Source organism: Xiphophorus hellerii, chromosome 21, assembly GCF_003331165.1.
Source record: "Xiphophorus hellerii strain 12219 chromosome 21, Xiphophorus_hellerii-4.1, whole genome shotgun sequence".
NCBI lineage: Eukaryota > Metazoa > Chordata > Actinopteri > Cyprinodontiformes > Poeciliidae > Xiphophorus > Xiphophorus hellerii.
This window is the reverse complement of record NC_045692.1, coordinates 24882330-24905829: the sequence shown is the minus strand read 5'-3', so window position 1 is coordinate 24905829 and position 23500 is coordinate 24882330. Positions and strand designations below refer to the sequence as shown.

Below are 23500 nucleotides of genomic sequence, written 5' to 3'. Positions count from 1 at the left end.
TCAAGTCAGGCTGAAACAGCAGCCACTGGAACCCAAATGGTTTCGGCCAATTTTGAGAAAAAAATGTTGCTAAAATCAGAAAAAAATGTGGGGATCTGTTGATTTTTGTGTGAATTTTGCAGTTATTAAAACTGGAAGTGCCTATTGCTATAATTTGGAGTCTAGAGGGCCACATAAAGAGCTATGGGGGGCCAGATTTGGCCCTCGGGCCTTGAGTTTGGCACATGTGCCATATATGATAATCTCATGTGAACTCTTTTCAATATCTGTTTCTTGAGAAAGTTAATTTTGCTTGTTTAGTCAAACATTTTATTTTCTTTTGCATAGTAGCAAAAGAGAGTGGGAAAGAAAATTTATAATAAATAGATGTAAAAACATGAAAAAGTAAAAGATAAAATCTATAATCTATAACTAGTGATTTCTAAAAAGAATTCTACAACCACTAAAATCTGAGGCCTCCATTTTTGTTGACATTTAGTGAAGAAGGAGGTTGTGCTCAGTTTCTTCTTCAGAGGTTTTCGTGTCGTTTCCTTCAGTAGTTCTTGATGCAGCGCCCCCACAGGTGAGGAGGGGAACAGGTTTTTTAAACCACTGAACACATAAAAAAATATCAGTTTCTCTGATATCCTGATGTTTCTACCCTGAGTTGTTTCCTCACTTCCTAAATCAGCTTTTGGAAACATCCAGAGATCCCGTCTCTCCCTCCTCTGGGTGAAACATGGCGGTGGCAGCATCATGCTGTGGGACAGGAAGCTGCTCATGGATGGAGCTAAAAACCTGCAGAGGGGCTGAGGCTGGGGTCAAAGGTCACTTTCCAGCAGGTCAACCACCCTGAACGTCCAGCCACAGAGATTTTGGGATGGCCTAGTCAAAGTCTGAATCAGCTGAGAATCTGTGGAAAGACCTTAAAGTGAGTCTGCTGAAGAGAACGGCCATCAGAACCATTAGAGGTTCTGCAGAGTTCTGACCCAGACGACTGAAACATGAACAGATTTCCATCAGTGAAGATCAGTTTGGACCACCAGGTCGTCCTTCCACTCACTTTTCCTCTGCTTGGTGTTGGTTAAACGCTCTGAGGCTGAACCTGACTGAGGATCAGCAGGTGTTCCTCTGATGGGGTCAGAGGTCCGGGCTTTAAGGCTGCAGTTCTGATCGACCAATCACATTCCTGCTTTCAGGCTCCATTTGTTCATGAAGTTCAGAGAAATTCTGTTAGTTTGTCATAAAACTGACAAAAAGATTTAAAAAATCTATTTTGATTCATTTGATAGACACGGAGACGGACCGTCGGCCGGATCCGATCCGAGTCCAGAACCAGACGGAACCATCGGCCGGCCTCACCTGAGGACGTGTTGGACTCTGGAGAACCTGAAGTCGTAGGACAGCGATGACGTCTCCAGCAGCGTGGCTCTGACCGCCAGGCTGCACTGCAGGTCAGTGGGCTGCACCTTATAGAGGTCAAAGGTCAGCCTGAAGACGCCCCTCTTCCCCGGCAGAATCTGAAACAGACAGAAGATCGAAGACATTTCATTTGTGTATGGATGAGGCCAAAATCAATGTGTTCAAAGCTTATTGAACTTCCTGGTATTCAGATCCTTTATGGTGGAAATTTAAAATCCTGCAGAAGCTTCAGGCCGATTCTAACGACTCCCTGAGAAATCTGCTGCAGAAACAGGTTCAGCTGTGCAGTGAGACGGTTCAACATGTCAGGACGGAGCAGACACTCAGGAGAAACCGGATCAATACGTTTCTGTGTCGTTTGTGCAGCTAAATGAACAGATTTATTCATGTTTTCACATCGTTCTGTCAGTGGAAACATTGATATGCAAATCTGTAGAAAATTATTTATGTTGGTTCTTTTTTCTGTCTATCTGGAGTCTGTTCAATAAAGAAATCAATCAAATCAAAACCTGCTGCTGCCCCCTGCTGGAGGAACTGAAGAATGCAGCTGCTGAGACTCAAACTGGGATTCTCAGGTAGGGGTCAAAGGTCAGGGGTCATGGCTGTCAGCTGGAGAAGGATGGAGCGCTGCCTACAGGTCAGAGGTCAAAGCGACTGAAGCATGTCTGCAGTGATTCTGCTGTAGATCAGTATTGTTCACAGTGAGGCCTGCAGTTCCTTAAGGAGCCACCAGAGGGCGCCAGGTCCCCGCTGCCTTCAGTGTTACAGTCTGTGTAGCCCTGCTCCAGCTGGCTGCTGGTCGCCTCTCTGTGGATCTTTTCCCTCCATGTTCCAGCGATCCGACCCGGCAGAACCAGAACCTTCAGTCCACTCTGTCCTGGAGGTTCCCCTCCATCAGCTGGAGGCGGCGGACCCCGACCCTTTCTGGGTCTCACTTTGCTCTGGAACCACGTCTGGCCCTCATCCAGCACCATCAGCGGGGCGCCACTGGGCAGCGCCTGGAAGAACTCCTCCGAGTCCACCACGGTCCCGTCCTCCTCCAGAACCAGAGTCAGGACGCTGCAGCAGGACAGCGTGAAGACCGCGGCCGCCTGGACACGCCGCCGACCGTCACCTGCTCCAGCAGCTGGGGAAGCGGAGCCGCCAGCAGACCGCGGCGCCGCCGCCGGCCGACGGTGCAGACCTGATGGCGGCGAGGCCCAGAGGACGGCAGGACGCGGCGGGACACGGCGGCGTGGACGGTGGACACGGACCTGATGGGGAGGAGGTCAGCAGAAACAACAAACATCATCCAGACCACAGGAAGTCCTACAGACTGAAACCAGAACAGAAGCCAACTTTTCTCTTCAGGACGTTGATGAAGCAGCAAACTGAGAGCAGATTAAAGCTGAGATTAGACAGGATGTGATGAAGGGATTATTTCCTCTAAAGTCTCTTTGTTCAGCGTTTCCTGAGCTACAAACAGCTAAATGTAACAGTCCTGAATGATTGGACGGAATAAAAGACTGAAATGAGCCAAAGGTCAAAGGTCAAGAAGTCCTGCAGCTTCCAGAACAAAAGCAGGTTAAAGTCTGAACCTCCATCAGAATCTAGTTTTTCTATCTGAGACGTTTGACAGGAAGAAGCTTCAAAGCTGATCTGCTTCATTAAACATATTTTAATAAAACACTTTAGGAATATTTCTAATTATTGCCCCATTCTTGCCTTCCTGACTGTTTTTCTAAGTGCTGTAAAGTATTCACACCCCAGCAGATTTAAAGGGACCAACTCGGTTCTTCAGACCAACCCAACCAGAGTCCAAGTTTCTGTTTGGTTCCTCCAGAGTTCTGATAGAAACTTTCAACCCAAACAGCTGGTCGGAACCGCAGATCTGGTCCAAGCTGCGCATGTCCGCCCTGACCCCCCCTCACCACCATTAAAGGAGAATCAGGTCAAAATGCAATCAGGGAAACTGAGCAGCTAAAGTCTGAACGTGATCTTAATAACAGCGACTGATCCTGTTTTCAACCACAAACTTTCATGAGTTTTACTGACTTTTAGAGACAAACCAACAGGAAGTTGGTCAGAATTATGAAGTGGAAAGAAAACATTTATTTTCTGAATCATTTGAATTAAAGTGTCAAAACTTTGATCTACAGACTTTATGAAACATCTGCAGCTCAGACAGGATGGATGGAGAACATCTGGGAACATCAGTTCTCAGTCAGGATTAGCTCTGGCCTTTGACTAGGACACTCCACCATATTAACCTGGTTTGATGTGAACGTGTCCAACTCCAGGCCTCCAGTTCTTCCATCCTGCAGCTTTTAAACTCGTCTCTTCACCCGACTGCAGCTGAAGAGGTGAATAAAGTCCAGCTGGGATTTAATCTGAGTCTGACTGCAGATGAGGATTAAACTCAGATTATTATTCCAGAAACTGGGTTGAGTTGTTTAAACTTCCTGGATGGATCAGGAAGTCCTGCCGACGTCTCAACCAATAAGAGTCAGGAGGTTGATGCTGGTTGCCATGAAAATGGCGCCTCCTGCTGGAGGAAACCTCTAACTGGACTCCACTCCAAGTCTCTAAGCAGATTATCAGGAACCAGCTGGGATTCTTTTGGGTCTCGCTAAATAAAACCTTTTATTTTGAAACGTCAGAATGACTAAAGCTTGACCTTTGACCTGCAGGGACAAAAACATTTAGTGAACAACAAAGTTCAGGGTTTTAACAGGAAAGTTTGTTGTTTGATAGAACAGGAACCAGGAATACTCAGCTCCATGTGACCTGGTTCTGATCTGGTTCAGATCTAGTTTTGGTCCAGTTCTGGTCTGGTTCTGGTCCGGTTCCAGCAGTCAGTTGCTCTCTGAACTGATTCCCATCATGTCTGTGTGTTTGGCTCTCTGGACCCGGATTAAAGCAGGAACATGAACCTAAAGACAAACTGATCAGATGTTCTGATGATCCAAGTTCATTTCCACACATGAACCCGTCCAGTTGACCCGATATTCTGGACTCAGACTGAATCCGTCCACCTCTGGGGCATTTAGTCCAGCTCTGGGGCATTTAGTCCAACTCCGGGGCATTTAGTCCAGCTTTGGGGCAGTTAGTCCAGCTCTGGGACAGTTAGTCCAGCTTTGGGGCAGTTAGTCCAGCTCTGGCGCAGTTAGTAAAGGGTGTCTTTCCTGATATTTCAGGACGATTATGAAAAATAAAGTTTTTCTAACTCCAACATCAGATCTACATTTTTATTCACAAACAAGTGTTATGAGTTAAACTCTGTTGGGAAAAATATTTTCTTGCCCATAAGTTGATGGTTAGAGGGCTCAGATCCCTCTGGACCTGGTTCTGGTTCTGCTGCACTAACACTGCATCTGCCAGACAACACAGAAATGGCTGCTCTGCTGCACCAATCAGGAACTGAGAGCTGAGAAAAAATGGTGTCTGATTGGACGAAGGAGCAGCACAGCTGGATGATATACTTCCTGTTTTCCTCTCAGAGAAAGTGATGTCACTGAACGGCTGAACGTCTCAGATGATTTTAAAAACTGTTGAACTGAAATTTATTTCATATTTATGGATGAAAATGAATCAGAAAAAAAATCAGCTTTAAATTTGATCAAAACTCCATGAAGACACAAAACTGATCTGATTTTGAAATTGATCTTTATTGATACAAAGAGACAAACAATATCAGACACTAAAAACAGGATGAAAATCATTCAGGTCAAAGGTCATCATGATCCAATCAGAGTCTCTTTAGACTCAAACTGCTGCAGCGTCTGAGGATCAGCAGGAAACAGAAACGATTCAATACCGAGATCAGATCCTACAGAGAGTAGAAAGATGCAGAGATCACATCAGTGAGTTTCCAGACTCTCTCCAGCAGCAGTCAGTGACGCAGCACATCCAATAGAATGAGCAGCAGGGCCTTCAGTCCTGTTCAGAGAGCTTTACTAAGAACACTGGATCTTTGCTTGTTGCTAACTGGTTTTGTTCAATATGCTGAACTAAACTGGAATGACTGCAAACATTTACTTACCATACATTCTTTACAAAACGCTTCAGCTGCTGAACATCTGATTTATTCAGGTCGTCGTTGTTGCTCAGGTTCAGTTCAGTCAGATGTGAGGGGTTAAAGGTCAGAGCTGAGACCAGAGAAGAACAGCTGATCTCTGACAAACTGCAGTGATCCAATCTGAATAAAGAATAAAAGATGTGAGCTGAAGCCAACAGGATGCAGGTTAACCAGTCCAACAGAACCAGTTAAAGAGCCTCATGAATATTAATGCCAACATGCTGCTGCTTCAATAAAGACCTGCTCACTTCAGCTCTTAAACTCTGTCAGCTCCACCAGCAGCTCCATCAATACAAACTCAGCTTCTGCAGCAAATCATCCAAGTTTCACACAAAACCAACAATCAGGAGGAAAAACCAACTAATGGAGATTAATGCAGAGAAATTCAACTATTTCATTATTCATCAGCCATAAAGACATGAAGTCATGGAGAATATTTAATGTCAAAGTGACTTTAGGAGCTGAACCAGAACCAGAACCTGCTACTAGGTCATGATGAGTTGGAGGATTTCAGTGTTGAAGCATCAATCATTGATTATAGATTTGTTCCTGTCAGATTCTAGAAGCTGAAATTCACTTTTCTAGACTGGGATGAATGACCTTTGACCTTCTCCACAAGAGGGGGATTTCCAGTCCGAATGCTGTCTGGTTCTGACCTCAGATCAGCCGGTCCAACTCAGAGACTAAATGAATCTCTGGCTCCAAGTCCAGGAACAAACTCAGGAAAATGTTTCTTACAGCAGGAGATATGAATTTTGATTTTCAGATGAATTCTATCAAATTATTCACAGAATAGAAACTGAACTGTTACAAAGTCAATCTGTAGAAAATGGAGAAAAACTGATTTCATGAAGGTTTGAAAGTGGAGCTGAACTGGCTGCAGTTTTCTGCTCCAACATGTGAAAAATCCTGAGCTGCTGATTCTGCCTGGCAACACTAGGATCACTACTGTTGACCATAAACATGCAGACACAACCTCCAGGGTCGGCCTGTCAGGCAAACCTGTCACTGCTAAAGAGGACAGTGGCTGATATTTAGACCTTTGATGAGGGGGAGAAGATCAGTGGATAAGATCAGCTTCACATTTAAATATCAGCCCAGAAATGATCTCCCACAATTCAGGAAATCTTGGCCGACTTATCTGAGCTCCTCCACTTTAAAGAGATTCAAACATTAAACTGACATCAGTATTTTAACTGATTCTATCTTCCTGTCTATCAGCAGTTTTCCTCATTTCTAAAAAAACAAAAGCTTTAATTTGAGCAAACCATAGAAGAAGAAAGCAGACTTTACCATGAAGACCCTCAGAGTGGATCAGTAGAATATCAGCCAGACATCTGCAGGTTAGTGGCAAGAAAACTTTCACATCACAAACATCAGCAATAAACTAAAACATGGTGACTTACCGTAATCGTTGTAGATTACATTCTGGATTCTGTAGGAAACCACAGAGCTCCTTCACTCCAGAATCTTTCAGGTCGTTCCAGCTCAGGTCCAGTTCAGTCAGATGTGAGGGGTTAAAGGTCAGAGCTGAGGCCAGAGAAGAACAGCTGATCTCTGACAAACTGCAGTGATCCAATCTGAATAAAGAATAAAAGATGTGAGCTGAAGCCAACAGGATGCAGGTTAACCAGTCCAACAGAACCAGTTAAAGAGTCTCATGAATATTAATGCCAACATGCTGCTGCTTCAATAAAGACCTGCTGACTTCAGCTCTTAAACTCTGTCAGCTCCACCAGCAGCTCCATCAATACAAACTCAGCTTCTGCAGCAAATCATCCAAGTTTCACACAAAACCAACAATCAGGAGGAAAAACCAACTAATGGAGATTAATGCAGAGAAATTCAACTATTTCATTATTCATCAGCCATAAAGACATGAAGTCATGGAGAATATTTAATGTCAAAGTGACTTTAGGAGCTGAACCAGAACCAGAACCTGGTACTGGGTCATGATGAGTTGGAGGATTTTAGTGTTGAAGCATCAATCATTGATTATAGATTTGTTCCTGTCAGATTCTAGAAGCTGAAATTCACTTTTCTAGACTGGGCTGAATGACCTTTGACCTTCTCCACATGAGGGGGATTTCCAGTCCGAATGCCGTCTGGTTCTGACCTCAGATCAGCCGGTCCAACTCAGAGACTAAATGAATCTCTGGCTCCAAGTCCAGGAACAAACTCAGGAAAATGTTTCTTACAGCAGAAGATATGAACTTTGATTTTCAGATAAATTCTATCAAATTATTCACAGAATAGAAACTGAACTGTTACAAAGTCAATCTGTAGAAAATGGAGAAAAACTGATTTCATGAAGGTTTGAAAGTGGAGCTGAACTGGCTGCAGTTTTCTGGTCCAACATGTTAAAAATCCTGACCTGCTGATTCTGACTGTCTGGAATGTTACAAAACAATAAAATCATAAAATAAAACAATAAAATCATAAAATAAAACAATAAAATCATAGAGCTGCTAACAGCAAGGAAACAGCATTAGAAAGAGATTAAAACATTAAACTGACATCAGTGTTTTAATTTATTCTATCTTCCTCTTTAGCAGCAGGTTTTCATGTCATTATTAATAAAACAAAAACACAGAAGCTTTAATTTGACCAAAGCAGAGGAGTAACAGTCTGTACCATGAAGACCCTCAGAGTGTCATGGGGTGCGGTGTAGGTGGTGAGGCAGACGCTGCAGACCCAGGTTGAAGTGAGTAAATGAATGATTTTAATGAATAATGTCCAGAACAACACAGTCCAACAGGGTTCAATACAACGGGCAGCACGGCCGAGCGGAAGCCAGGGCTCGACGCCGGTAGCAACCGTTACACAACAGACGAGATGACGGACCGGGTACACAGACGACAGACTAAACGCCAAATGAGACGAGGACCCGACAAAGACAGAGACACAACGGTGACACTAAATACACAGGAGGTAATTACGGGGATGAGAAACACCTGGGGACAATCAAGGGGAAGACCGAACAACATAGAAACTCAGAGACACAGAAACTCGAAATAAATACACAGGAAAAACACGGAACATGACAGTACCCCTCCCCCCTCAAGGGCGGCTACCAGACGCCCAAAACACAAAAACACAATAAGGGTGGGCGGAGGGGCGCTGGACGGGGGGGGCCAGAGTCCAAAACAACAAAAAACGACCCAACGGTGTGGGCGGAGGCACAGGAAGGGCCAAGAGTCCCAAAACAAACAAAAAACTACCCTCAGGTTGGGCGGAGGCGGGAACCACGGAGGTGGTCCGGTGGCCGTCCACGGCGCTGTAGGCGGCGACGACGAGTCTCTGGAGGAGCACTGAGAGGCAGGGTCTCGGGAGGAGCACTGAGAGGCGGGGTCTCGGGAGTAGGGACGGAACTAGGGGGCTCTGGAGGAACACTGGGTGGCTCTGGTGGGGCCGAGAACCCACTAACCGGGGCCGCCTGTCGGCCTGGAGCAATCTCTGGAGCGAAGGTTGGAAGCTCGGGAAAGCCGGCAGGAGAGCCGTCAGATGCTGGATCCGGAGCGACGACGAGAGGCAGAAGGTCCGGAGCAGCGGCGAGAGGCGGAAGATCCTCAGCGGCTGCGAGAGGCGGAGAAGCAGCGGCTGCGAGCTCGGAAAGCTCCGGAGGCACTGGAGCTGGGGCTGGAGCTAGGCTGGTGGAGTGGAAGTCTGGCTTCAGGGGCAGAGGGTCGCCAGCCATGATGGCATAAGCCGCCTGGCGTTCCCACTCTGCCTCCCGCTGCAACTCCACCAAACCCGGGGATGGGAGATAGGTGGACCAGCCCTCAAACACAAACAGGAGCCTGATGGCTACCCCGAGGCATCTGAATACAAAGTATGGCTCAGCCATAGTGTCCCTAAAGTCTTTTATGGTCTCTTGCGATTCACTCCAGCGGGTTGGATCCATCTTGAAGATGTTGCGTTCCTCACCGTACGTTGTGGTCGGGTCCTTCTGTCATGGGGTGCGGTGTAGGTGGTGAGGCAGACGCTGTAGACCCAGGTTGAAGTGAGTAAATGAATGATTTTAATGAATGATGTCCAGAACAACACAGTCCAACAGGGTTCAATACAACGAGCAGCACGGCCGAGCGGAAGCCAGGGCTCGACGCAGGTAGCAACCGTTAAGCAACGGAAAAAAAAACGGACTGGGTACACAGACGACAGACTAAACGCCAAATGAGACGAGGACCCGACAAAGACAGAGACAAAACGGTGACAGTAAATACTCAGGAAGTAATTACGGGGACGAGAAACACTTGGGGATGAGAAACACTTGGGGACAATCAAGGCGAAGACAGGACAACATGGAAACTCAGAGACAGAGAAACTCGAAATAAAAACACAGGAAAACACGGAACATGACACAGAGTGGATCAGTAGAATATCAGCCAGACGTCTGCAGGTTAGTGGCAAGAAAACTTTCACATCACAAACATCAGCAATAAACTAAAACATGGTGACTTACTGTAATCGTTGTAGTTTACATTCTGGATTCTGTAGAAAACCACAGAGCTCCTTCACTCCAGAATCTGTCAGGTCGTTCCAGCTCAGGTCCAGTTCAGTCAGATGTGAGGGGTTAAAGGTCAGAGCTGAGGCCAGAGAAGAACAGCTGATCTCTGACAAACTGCAGTGATCCAATCTGAATAAAGAATAAAAGATGTGAGCTGAAGCCAACAGGATGCAGGTTAACCAGTCCAACAGAACCAGTTAAAGAGTCCTATGAATATTAATGCCAACATGCTGCTGCTTCAATAAAGACCTGCTGACTTCAGCTCTTAAACTCTGTCAGCTCCACCAGCAGCTCCATCAATACAAACTCAGCTTCTGCAGCAAATCATCCAAGTTTCACACAAAACCAACAATCAGGAGGAAAAACCAACTAAATGATAATTAATGCAGAGAAATTCAACTATTTCATTATTCATCAGCCATAAAGACATGAAGTCATGGAGAATATTTAATGTCAAAGTGACTTTAGGAGCTGAACCAGAACCAGAACCTGGTACTGGGTCATGATGAGTTGGAGGATTTTAGTGTTGAAGTATCAATCATTGATTATAGATTTGTTCCTGTCAGATTCTAGAAGCTGAAATTCACTTTTCTAGACTGGGCTGAATGACCTTTGACCTTCTCCACATGAGGGGGATTTCCAGTCCGAATGCCGTCTGGTTCTGACCTTAGATCAGCCGGTCCAACTCAGAGACTAAATGAATCTCTGGCTCCAAGTCCAGGAACAAACTCAGGAAAATGTTTCTTACAGCAGAAGATATGAACTTTGATTTTCAGATGAATTCTATCAAATTATTCACAGAATAGAAACTGAACTGTTACAAAGTCAATCTGTAGAAAATGGAGAAAAACTGATTTCATGAAGGTTTGAAAGTGGAGCTGAACTGGCTGCAGTTTTCTGCTCCAACATGTGAAAAATCCTGACCTGCTGATTCTGACTGTTTGTCTGGAATGTGACAAAACAATAAAATCATAAAATAAAACAGTAAAATCATGAAATAAAACAATAAAATCATAGAGCTGCTAACAGCAGGGAAACTATTGCTAACTATCAACATGGAGGCCTGACCTGGTGGGTCTGTCAGTCAAACTCACTGCAGAGCAAAGAGGACAGAGGATGATTTCTAGAGCTTTGCTGAGGAGAAGATCAGCTTCATATGGAATATCAGTCCAGCAACGATCTCACAAAATGAAGGAATCAGGGCTGATTTATAATTAGAAAGAGATTAAAACATTAAACTGACATCAGTGTTTTAATTTCTTCTATCTTCCTCTTTAGCGGAAGGTTTTCATATCACTATTAATAAAACAAAAACACAGAAGCTTTAATTTGACCAAACCAAAAAAGAAGAAAGCAGACTTTACCATGAAGACCCTCAGAGTAGATCAGTAGAATATCAGCCAGACGTCTGCAGGTTAGTGGCAAGAAAACGTTCACATCACAAACATCAGCAATAAACTAAAACATGGTGACTTACCGTAATCGTTGTAGATTACATTCTGGATTCTGTAGGAAACCACAGAGCTCCTTCACTCCAGAATCTGTCAGGTCGTTGTTGCTCAGGTCCAGTTCAGTCAGATGTGAGGGGTTAAAGGTCAGAGCTGAGGCCAGAGAAGAACAGCTGATCTCTGACAAACTGCAGTGATCCAATCTGAATAAAGAATAAAAGATGTGAGCTGAAGCCAACAGGATGCAGGTTAACCAGTCCAACAGAACCAGTTAAAGAGTCTCATGAATATTAATGCCAACATGCTGCTGCTTCAATAAAGACCTGCTGACTTCAGCTCTTAAACTCTGTCAGCTCCACCAGCAGCTCCATCAATACAAACTCAGCTTCTGCAGCAAATCATCCAAGTTTCACACAAAACCAACAATCAGGAGGAAAAACCAACTAATGGAGATTAATGCAGAGAAATTCAACTATTTCATTATTCATCAGCCATAAAGACATGAAGTCATGGAGAATATTTAATGTCAAAGTGACTTTAGGAGCTGAACTAGAACCAAAACCTGCTACTGGGTCATGATGAGTTGGAGGATTTTAGTGTTGAAGTATCAATCATTGATTATAGATTTGTTCCTGTCAGATTCTAGAAGCTGAAATTCACTTTTCTAGACTGGGCTGAATGACCTTTGACCTTCTCCACATGAGGGGGATTTCCAGTCCGAATGCCGTCTGGTTCTGACCTTAGATCAGCCGGTCCAATTCAGAGACTAAATGAATTTCTGGCTCCAAGTCCAGGAACAAACTCAGGAAAATGTTTCTTACAGCAGAAGATATGAACTTTGATTTTCAGATGAATTCTATCAAATTATTCACAGAATAGAAACTGAACTGTTACAAAGTCAATCTGTAGAAAATGGAGAAAAACTGATTTCATGAAGGTTTGAAAGTGGAGCTGAACTGGCTGCAGTTTTCTGGTCCAACATGTGAAAAATCCTGACCTGCTGATTCTGACTGTTTGTCTGGAATGTTACAAAACAATAAAATCATAAAATAAAACAGTAAAATCATGAAATAAAACAATAAAATCATAGAGCTGCTAACAGCAGGGAAACTATTGCTAACTATCAACATGCAGGCCTGACCTGGTGGGTCTGTCAGTCAAACTCACTGCAGAGCAAAGAGGACAGAGGATGATTTCTAGAGCTTTGCTGAGGAGAAGATCAGCTTCATATGGAATATCAGTCCAGCAACGATCTCACAAAATGAAGGAATCAGGGCTGATTTATCATTAGAAAGAGATTAAAACATTAAACTGACATCAGTGTTTTAATTTCTCCTATCTTCCTCGTTAGCGGAAGGTTTTCATATCACTATTAATAAAACAAAAACACAGAAGCTTTAATTTGACCAAACCATAGAAGAAGAAAGCAGACTTTACCATGAAGACCCTGAGAGTGGATCAGTAGAATATCAGCCAGACGTCTGCAGGTTAGTGGCAAGTAAACTTTCACATCACAAACATCAGCAATAAACTAAAACATGGTGACTTACCGTAATCGTTGTAGATTACATTCTGGATTCTGTAGGAAACCACAGAGCTCCTTCACTCCAGAATCTGTCAGGTCGTTCCAGCTCAGGTCCAGTTCAGTCAGATGTGAGGGGTTAAAGGTCAGAGCTGAGGCCAGAGAAGAACAGCTGATCTCTGACAAACTGCAGTGATCCAATCTGAATAAAGAATAAAAGATGTGAGCTGAAGCCAACAGGATGCAGGTTAACCAGTCCAACAGAACCAGTTAAAGAGTCTCATGAATATTAATGCCAACATGCTGCTGCTTCAATAAAGACCTGCTGACTTCAGCTCTTAAACTCTGTCAGCTCCACCAGCAGCTCCATCAATACAAACTCAGCTTCTGCAGCAAATCATCCAAGTTTCACACAAAACCAACAATCAGGAGGAAAAACCAACTAATGGAGATTAATGCAGAGAAATTCAACTATTTCATTATTCATCAGCCATAAAGACATGAAGTCATGGAGAATATTTAATGTTAAAGTGACTTTAGGAGCTGAACCAGAACCAGAACCTGGTACTGGGTCATGATGAGTTGGAGGATTTTAGTGTTGAAGCATCAATCATGATTATAGATTTGTTCCGGTCAGATTCTAGAAGCTGAAATTCACTTTTCTAGACTGGGCTGAATGACCTTTGACCTTTTCCACATGAGGGGGATTTCCAGTCCGAATGCCGTCTGTTTTTGACCTCAGATCAGCCGGTCCAACTCAGAGAATAAATGAATCTCTGGCTCCAAGTCCAGGAACAAACTCAGGAAAATGTTTCTTACAGCAGAAGATATGAACTTTGATTTTCAGATGAATTCTATCAAATTATTCACAGAATAGAAACTGAACTGTTACAAAGTCAATCTGTAGAAAATGGAGAAAAACTGATTTCATGAAGGTTTGAAAGTGGAGCTGAACTGGCTGCAGTTTTCTGCTCCAACATGTGAAAAATCCTGACCTGCTGATTCTGGATGTTTGTCTGAAATGTTACAAAACAATAAAATCATAAAATAAAAGAATAAAATCATGGAGCTGCTAACAGCAGGGAAACTATTGCTAACTATCAACATGGAGGCCTGACCTGGTGGGTCTGTCAGTCAAACTCACTGCAGAGCAAAGAGGACAGAGAATGATTTCTAGAGCTTTGCTGAGGAGGAGAAGATCAGCTTCATATGGAATATCAGTCCATCAACGATCTCACAAAATGAAGGAATCAGGGCTGATTTATCATTAGAAATAGATTAAAACATTAAACTGACATCAGTGCTTTAATTTCTCCTATCTTCCTCTTTAGCAGCAGGTTTTCATATCATTATTAATAAAACAAAAACACAGAAGCTTTAATTTGAGCAAACCATAGAAGAAGAAAGCAGACTTTACCATGAAGACCCTCAGAGTGGATCAGTAGAATATCAGCCAGATGTCTGCAGGATAGTAGCAAGAAAACTTTCACATCACAAACATCAGCAATAAACTAAAACATGGTGACTTACCGTAATCGTTGCAGTTTACATTCTGGATTCTGTAGGAAACCACAGAGCTCCTTCACTCCAGAATCTGTCAGGCCGTTCCACCTCAGGTACAGTTCAGTCAGATGTGAGGGGTTAAAGGTCAGAGCTGAGGCCAGAGAAGAACAGCTGATCTCTGACAAACTGCAGCTCTCCAATCTGAATAAAGAATAAAAGATGTGAGCTGAAGCCAACAGGATGCAGGTTAACCAGTCCAAAAGAACCAGCTAAAGAGTCTCATAAATATTAATGCCAACATGCTGCTGCTTCAATAAAGACCTGCTGACTTCAGCTCTTAAACTCTGTCAGCTCCACCAGCAGCTCCATTAATACAAACTCAGCTTCTGCAGCAAATCATCCAAGTTTCACACAAAACCAACAATCAGGAGGAAAAACCGACTAATGGAGATTAATGCAGAGAAATTCAACTATTTCATTATTCATCAGCCATAAAGACATGAAGTCATGGAGAATATTTAATGTCAAAGTGACTTTAGGAGCTGAACCAGAACCAGAACCTGGCACTGGGTCATGATGAGTTGGAGGATTTATCATTAGAAAGAGATTAAAACATTAAACTGACAACAGTGTTTTAATTTCTTCTATCTCCCTCTTTAGCAGCAGGTTTTCATGTCATTATTAATAAAACAAAAACACAGAAGCTTTAATTTGAGCAAACCATAGAAGAAGAAAGCAGACTTTACCATGAAGACCCTCAGAGTTGATCAGTAGAATATCAGCCAGATGTCTGCAGGTTAGTGGCAAGAAAACTTTCACATCACAAACATCAGCAATAAACTAAAACATGGTGACTTACTGTAATTGTTGTAGTTTACATTCTGGATTCTGTAGGAAACCACAGAGCTCCTTCACTCCAGAATCTGTCAGGTTGTTGTTGCTCAGGTCCAGTTGAGTCAGATGTGAGGGGTTCAAGGTCAGAGCTGAGGCCAGAGAAGAACAGTTGATCTCTGACAAACTGCAGTACTCCAATCTGAATAAAGAATAAAAGATGTGAGCTGAAGCCAACAGGATGCAGATTAAAATTGAAATATGAATAAATGAATAATAAAAATGTAGAAAATTAATTTCACTGAATGTAAAAGTCCCAGAAACATGATGAACTGATATTTAATATTTGATCCAGTAAAACTGGTTTCTAGAGTCCAAACCAGCAGAACCAGAACATGTTATTATGACGTGTTGTTAGAATTTTTAAGTTGGGCCTTCAGTGGTTCTGGTCGGGAATTAAAATGGACCAAAGTGACATCAGAGCCTGAGGAAAGTTAGATGGGAATCCCTTCAATGTGCAGCTGGAGGCAGGAGGTCAGAGGTCAGATTCTGATTTACAGAAACAGAAAGTTTGACCTGAATCATTTTAATGAAACAATCAATATTGGTATTGATCGATGTTAGCAGGACTCTGGACTAACTGGCTGTACATTACTCAGTATATAATATAACGTCTGTTTTCCACAGCTGGAGACTTTCAGTCTGGAAAGTTTCTTCCTGAAAAGGCAAATATGCAGATTTGTCTGCAAAAAACTGTTTGTGCACAAAAAGTTTCATTTCATGTTAAATGTGGTTGTAATGGGAGCAACTGGGATCCAACTGGGACCAAAGGTGAAGGAAGGACAGCGAATGTTTAGGTCTGGTCCTAAAACCTTGAAATCAAAAGGACAAAGAATAAAAAAGAAAAATACTGGTCAAATTTAACTGAATTAAATTCTAATCTGACACATTAGCACTAAAAAAATGAAAACTACATAAATGAAACAAACAGGTTAGCATTTTGGGTCAGCAATGTGCCACAAAGTTTAACATCAGTCAAACTGTATTGATCATTGAGAAACATCAAAAAATGACATGTTAATGTAAATAAAAACATTTTTTAATTTAAACTCCTTTTTACAATATTATATTCTGAGTAACATCAGCCTCATTTCATCCCAGGTTCTGATCAAATGTCTAAATCTAGATCCACCAGAAAAATGAATCATTTTGAGTTTTGGGTATGAATGAAATATTTTCCGGTTCATTAATAAATCATCTTGTAAACATGAGCAGCAGAGCAGCCCGCTGTCTGTTCAGCCTGATCAAAACCAGGCTGTGGTTTTCCTGCATCCAATCAGGTTCAGTTTGGTTATTGGTTCCCTGATCAATGATGAAAACCAGATATTGAATGTGAAAAATCATCATCAATGTGAAGCCAAAGAGCTGACCATCGTCTGCTCTTCCAGTGGCTCCAAAGATTAGCTGCTGGTCCGCTCTAAACATTAGCAGCTTTTAGCTCCCGCTAAATTATTCACGGAACTCACTTTCTTCTAGTATTGAGACAATAAACAGTTAACTATCCAGTGACATTAGTCATAACATTAGATACAGTGTAACATTTGCTGCTACTTCAATAGCTAATTGCTAATAGCTCTAACGGTGCTAAGCTAGCTTAGCTTGGCAGGAAATTTCCTTCATGATCTTCAGTATTAGACAACATTAATCTCTCAGTGTCACATTTCTGCTTCTCACTAGAGGTGGGCGGATCGATCCCAATATTGATAATATCGATACCAATGCTGGTATTGATACTGAAGGATACTCAGGTAAAAACATCGATACTCAAGCTTTTTTTCTCTCCTGCACCAACCGACTGCTGTGATTCATCAAAGTCTGCTCTATCTGTAAGAGCAGAGCTGAGTCACACAGAACGGAGCAGCGGCCCCTGCTGGCATCTTTTGTTGTTGCACCTTCATGTGGCTCAGCAGCAGCTAAACAGGGGAGAACTTATTCTTTCTTTATTTCTACTCCATTTATTTCATTTTCACTTATTGTTTCTGTTTTGGTTAAAGCTAGAAGTCACTGAAGAAAATACATTTCTTATTCTTATTATTATTTTCTTGTATTGTTTGAATTTTAAAAGCAGAGAACAGGTTTGAAACTGTTTACAATATTTGTTGTGGTGAGTTAATTTTCTTGTATTGTGGTTTGTCAGCCCTCTAGAGGATTTTGTTGTCACGTTCAATAGTTGGCCAAATTCTCTCCTACGTCTTTCGGATCATTTGGATCTATAAAACTTAAACATGTAAAAGTATCTGTATCGGCAACATTGGCCCTGTATTTACATGGTATCAGATCGATACCACAATTCACAATAGGCCTGTCACGGTAAACAATAAATCAATTAATCGCACGATAAATGAGAGTTATCAACCTGATTTTAATTTATCGGCTTTATCGTTTCTTCCGACCTTTTTCTCTTTCTGTTGATGACACTGGATGAAAAAAGGATAAACTCCGGTTCTCTCCACTCACTCCTCCCTTCCTCATTTCCTTAGTGAAATGCTCAGTTCACACTACATGATTTTGAAATTGTCGGCTGATCGTCAGCCATTTTCAAAACCTGAGAGACGACGCTACAAAAATTTTTTAAGTATAATAGGTTGGACCGGGCCGTGTGTCCAGCCACCCGACAAGAGCAACACAACACACACGAACTGATTTCTCTCACCGACATTCACATTTCAGACAGAAAATCCAGTAAAAACTCACTATATCACACGTGAATTTAGAGTAAATGAACACGGCTGAATGAATAGCCTCATCATTATAACCTATTTATGTCACATTAACGACGAACAGCTGAAAAGTTACCGGGTTTATCAACTGCAGTAGCAATTTCGCTCCAACTCCTCCCCTTGTCATTTCTATATTCTTTGCATGAAATATTGAATAAACATTAATGTTGTTTCCTCATATCATCTCCAATGTCAGCTGGACTTTAGGTTGCATCGTGTCAGCTGTTTGGGATTTCCCTCCATAATTTCTCCTCAGAAAGCACGGAGGAGAATCCGCGATTTCTGATTGGCTACCTGTCACATTCAACAGGCTGCCTTAAGCTCCCAGTCGGGGAAAACCTCAGGCTGCAGTGATAAACTGGCCAAGACAATCCAACATGTTGAATATGCCTGATTTACATCGGAGCCGCCACGACATTCTACCGACTGGACCCGATCAGTCGGAACCCACCACACACTACAGGATGATCGGTTACGATCGTTGGAAGTTCTTAGATTGTTGTAAGTGGAAAACTGGGGCAAAAATTTGTGCAGTGTGAACTGGGCTTACGGGAGAAGTGAACTATTGCATCAGGTAGTCGGATGTGCCCGTCTTCTCTATCTGAATCTAATGATTATTTAAGGGCAAGATACCATACAGACTTCATAATCTGAACTCTTTTGGTTGAATGTAGTTTTTAGTTCCACTTTGGTTTTATGTTTAGTTTCTATTCAAGCACATTTTTTGTTAACAGAGACTTAGAGTTCATTTTATTTTGTTTATTTTGTTTCCAAGTGTGAGATTATGGTTGGGGAATATGAGGAAAATCTTATATCCTGATATATTTTTTGCTATATCACAATACACAATATATATCACAATATTCTTAAATAAGCTGCAATGTAATTTTAAACTATAGACCCCTTGCAGCATGATGTCACCCATGCAAGTTCCCGCCCCATTTCCCTGCTAGACTTCAATGTAAGCTCATATAAAAAGGGATGCAGTGTTTTGCTATGAACTGTCTACACTAAGACTAGACAAAAAGGTGAGAAATAAGTTTTAACTAAGAAAAAAATAGCAGCAGTGGCTAATCTACCACAGCAATCACTTATTAATAAAAGCAAAATAAACATCAGACCTAAAAGCATAAAACTGTAACAAACTGAATGTTCTGCTCTATGTGGAGGAAATGTTTGAGTGTTTTTGGTGCTGAATCCTGAGACATAAAGTTACATTGTTGTCAGTTGCTATGGCAACGAGTCTGCATGTAGCATAAAGCCGACACGAGCTACAAAAAAAGAATGAGCAGTTTTGAGTTATTTTTCCCATTGCATAGCACTGAATGAATTCTACCTGCATCTCCAGGTTTCACTTTAACGGACCAGTTCTACCGCTTATGAACAGCAGGTAAAAGAATAGTCTGATTAGGGGGGAAATAAATTTGTGGTACAACCTTTTGTGAACTAAAAGAAAATAGTTTGTGAAAACTATTTTGGCAATAGTTTGTTTTTTTTTCCATTTTTTTCTCCGAAGAGTTTTTGCGGCGCTAGTGGCTCGTATTTTTTCTACAGTAGGCAGACAGGAAGGAGGGTGAGGAGAGGGGGGCAAAAGGTCGTCGGGACCGGGAGTCAAACCCGCGACGTCCGCGTCGAGGACTAAGGCCTCCAAACGTGGGGCGTGCTAACCCCTTGCGCCACCACAGCACGCCCTGGCAATAGTTTTATAACATGTTTTGCAAATTAGCTCATTTTGTTGGACATCCTCCATAAAAAATCCCAACCACTGCCAGATTATTGATCCAGCGCCGTTTCTCTTCGGAACTAGTTCCTCTTCAGTTTGCGTCTCATTTACGGCTCACCTCAAACTCGCGTTGTCACCATGTTGTGATTGGTACAAAATTTTCAAAATGGGGGGGAGAGATTAGTGATGCATTCATAGGGTGTCGGATAAACCATATTCGCAGTGAATTTGACGGCGAAAGTTTATTATTTGAACGACACTTTATACGATAGTTATATAGCTATTGCAACTATCATAAATTGAAAATATCGCAATACATTGAGTATACTCGATATATCGCCCAGCCCCAGCTCCAGTGTTTAGTGTTCTTTTGAAAATAACTTGTATCCATCTTTGGCAGGATGTTGAAGCGTTATTATGTCATTACCATTTCATCAGTTTAAAACGGTCTTCAAACAATATTATCGTTTATAGCAATAATTTTTGAGACAATTAATCGCTCAGCAAAATTTGTTATCGTGACAGGCCTACTTGTAATACCAGAACCTAGGATTTTTGGAGTCATGTCTATACGAGGGGTGAAGAGGTTGATCGCTGTTGCCCAATTGGCCGCTGAATGAAAACCTGGCGTCCTCAGCACTCACTACTTCCTCTCTAGCTGCTGTACTGTTTTCCAATCTTTCTTTGCCTCTTCAGTTGCTGAAGGATAATTTTAAGCCAATTAAATCATTCAGGACTCTGAAGCAGAGAGAGTCTGTCCTGAATCTCCCTGGTTTTTCCATCTATGCTCCTATTTTTCAGAACGCAGCATTTAAACAAGGCCATATGGATGTAGTTTTTAAGCACTGGTTAAATAAAGGCATAGCTGTTGTTAAGATTTATACATCAATAATCACTTTGCTTCCTTCACGCAACTCCAATCAAAATTTGGTCATCCTTCTAGACACTTTTTCAGGTACTTGCAAGTTCGTAATTTTGTCAGACAGCATTTCCCCCACTGTGAAACCAAACCGGTGCAGCATAGTTTCTATGAGCTTATAAAAAAGCCTCCTACCTCTAAAAAGCTAATTTCTCAGTTTGTTCATCTTTTCAGTTCATCCCCATCTACTAATCTCTTAAAAGAGGCCTGGGCTTCGGATACACTAGGTGAGATTTCAGATGAGTTGTGGGATCTGAGTGTCAAGAATCAAAACCTGTTCCATTAATTCTAGATTGCAACTTATTCAATTCAAAGTTTCCACTGTCAGCACTTTTCTAAAACCAAATTTAATAAGCTGTTTCTCTGTGTCTCACCAACATGTGACAAATGTAAATCAGATGATGGGACTTTGGGTCATCTGTTTTGCTCCTGCCCTAAACTTATGGACTTCTGGTGCAGGATATTTAAATTTTATAGTAACGCTTATGGGAAGCGTTTATATCCGGATAAACATTTGATAAATTTGGGTTGCTCTAAATTCTCTCTTACTCTTCCCATGTCTCTGCAGCAGCTCCAATGTTTGGTTTAGTGGTTTAAAACGGGTTATTCTGTGGGAATGGAAATCCTCTTCTCTCTGCTTGTGTTAAGAAATGGCTTAGTGATATAGTGTCCTGTATCTATCTTGAGGAAATTCAATACTCTTTGTCAGACGTCGTACTCATCTGAACTTGTATTTTATTTTATTATTACTGTTATTATAATTGATTGATTTGATCTCTTATTGATATTCCGTGTTTTATGGTGAACTGTCTGATAAAATGTTTCCTGAACGTCTCACGCTTCATTACGCTCTACGGACTCATGCCCACATATTTTATCCTCTTTTATCAGTTCTCCAGGAAGCTGACGCTGTTTTGACTGTTTTGTTGATTTTTGTTTTTGCTGTATTTGTTTACTTTTTGTTGTTGTTGTTTTTGTCTTGGCTGTTTAACTCAGAAAAATCATAAATAAATTTATATAAAATAATAATAACCTGTTATTGTAACAGGCCATATGTATAGCACATTTCTGCTTGTTAAATGGCTGGCCTGAACTCTGACCTACGTTTCTCCTAGTGTGTTCCTAGTCCCGCCCACTTCCTCCTGATTGGTCAGAACAAAATGGTTCAGCTAATGAAATGGCAGAACAAGATGGAGACACGCCTCCATTGTTTGATGAGGGTCATGCTACAGGATTCATCCTGAACAATTACATCTCTCTTCGTATTTTATTTTTTCATTGAGAAAAATTTTAACATTTTTGTGTTGTAAACTGTTAAAGATAAAAAACACCCCAAACAAACCAACACTCTAGGAACTTATGAACTTAACAAAAAAAGGTTTTGTTAAGTTTTTACAGTGCATTAGCTAACTTATGTTCTGTAAATAAACACTAATATGTCATACTTAATATATACTTTATACTTAATATGCATTGAATTTCATTTTGGTGTGAAATGAAAAAAGTTATCCACCTTAAAAGCCTTAAAATGCTTATTATTATTATTATTGTGAAGTTGCTGTAAAGTTAAAGTAAAGTGAAGCTTCACCAGAACTGGACCAGAGTTCTGGTGAAGCTTCATGAAGCTTCATCCCTGTGAATAAACATCAGTTTCCCAGAATGCACCTGTGTCTGTGCTGCTGGAAGAGCTGCAGGTTGGAAACGCTCCTTCAATCCAACACTTTCTTCCTTTTTAAAATCCTCTATAGTCCATCTTTAAATCCTGACTGGTCTAATAGTTTAAAGGAGAATGAATGAATGAATGAATGAATGAATGAATGAATGAATGAATGAATGAATGAATGAATGAATGAACTGGTTGTTTCCATAAAGGAACTCTGTATCGTCTCTCTGACTTCAGTAAAACACTCACAGGACAGATCATGTTTGGTTCTCCTGTGTCATGATGGTCTGTTCAGACACATGCTGGACCTTCGATGTTCCCATGATCCTCTTGGCCGTCTTCACTAAACTGGACCTGATGTGAATCTGGATCTGAGGCTTCCTGGTCTTTATCCTGCTAACATCCATGGTGACAGACATGTTGGGATATTTCACCTTCAGCTTCCAGAGACGTTGGATTAGCAGACAGACGACTTGTTAGTAACGAAAGCAGCTCTGGATCCAGGAGGTTCTGATCAGGAAGATACGCTAAACTACCAGAACTTTGAGTCCAAAATCATCTGGAAACAAGTTTCAGCTGCTCACCATCAGAACTGCTGCTGCTGTTTCCAGCTAAAAGTCCATCAGAACAAACCAGAACAGGCTGCTGCTCTAATGGCTGACCTTTGACCTCTGACCCAATGTAAGGTCTGGGTTTATAAATCTCAGCTGTTGGGATTTGATCTGGTTTTTAATCTCATCTTTGTGTCTCCTGGTCTGTTCAGGGTTCTGTACAACCGTCGCCATCAGACCCAGAATGTCAGAAACACGGATCATTGACCAGTTTCAGCTCAGAATGTTCTGGATTTATTTTAAATCGGCCGCCTGCATCCAGAGTTTCTCCAAGGAAACATGGAGTCTGTTTAAAGAGCTGCTATTCTATCCTGACCTCTGACCTTTGCTCTGATGTTATGGAGCCATCATGTGTCTCTTATTTTCAGTGTTGGGCGTCTTGTTGTAAGAACTGAATCATGTGATGAGGCGTTCTCCATCTCTGGTCCTCAGCTGTGGGACAGCCTTTCTGAAGGGTCAGAGGTCAGGTTGTCGTTTCCCTTTTGCTGAAGCAGCAGGGTTTCCCTGGGGGCGGGGCTTAGCATCCATCCATCCA

The 23500-nt window shown here is 41.9% G+C and overlaps 3 protein-coding genes across 20 annotated transcripts in view; 1 reads left to right on the top strand and 2 right to left on the bottom strand.

Moving 5' to 3' along the window:
• LOC116712168 (uncharacterized) overlaps positions 1 to 4746 on the bottom strand; it is an 88595-nt gene extending 83849 nt beyond the window's left edge. Inside the window, exon 1 of the mRNA XM_032552064.1 lies at positions 4416 to 4746. The gene's annotated coding sequence lies outside the window, so the exon portion shown is untranslated. The remainder of the gene's footprint in view (positions 1 to 4415) is intronic.
• LOC116712080 (NACHT, LRR and PYD domains-containing protein 3-like) overlaps positions 1 to 23500 on the bottom strand; it is a 612764-nt gene that overhangs the window by 80964 nt on the left and 508300 nt on the right. The window contains exons 12-17 of one of the 18 annotated variants that reach the window (XM_032551858.1): positions 15298 to 15471; positions 14466 to 14639; positions 12964 to 13137; positions 11443 to 11616; positions 9921 to 10094; positions 6865 to 7038 (exon numbers count right to left, since the gene is read on the bottom strand). The exons of the other annotated variants lie outside the window; for them this stretch is intronic. Of the exons in view, the coding sequence (XP_032407749.1) occupies positions 6865 to 7038; positions 9921 to 10094; positions 11443 to 11616; positions 12964 to 13137; positions 14466 to 14639; positions 15298 to 15471 (1044 nt within the window). The remainder of the gene's footprint in view (positions 1 to 6864; positions 7039 to 9920; positions 10095 to 11442; positions 11617 to 12963; positions 13138 to 14465; positions 14640 to 15297; positions 15472 to 23500) is intronic. 18 annotated transcript variants of the gene reach the window in all.
• Positions 1 to 23500, top strand: part of LOC116712074 (NACHT, LRR and PYD domains-containing protein 3-like) — a 1065068-nt gene that overhangs the window by 943794 nt on the left and 97774 nt on the right. The window lies entirely within an intron of this gene.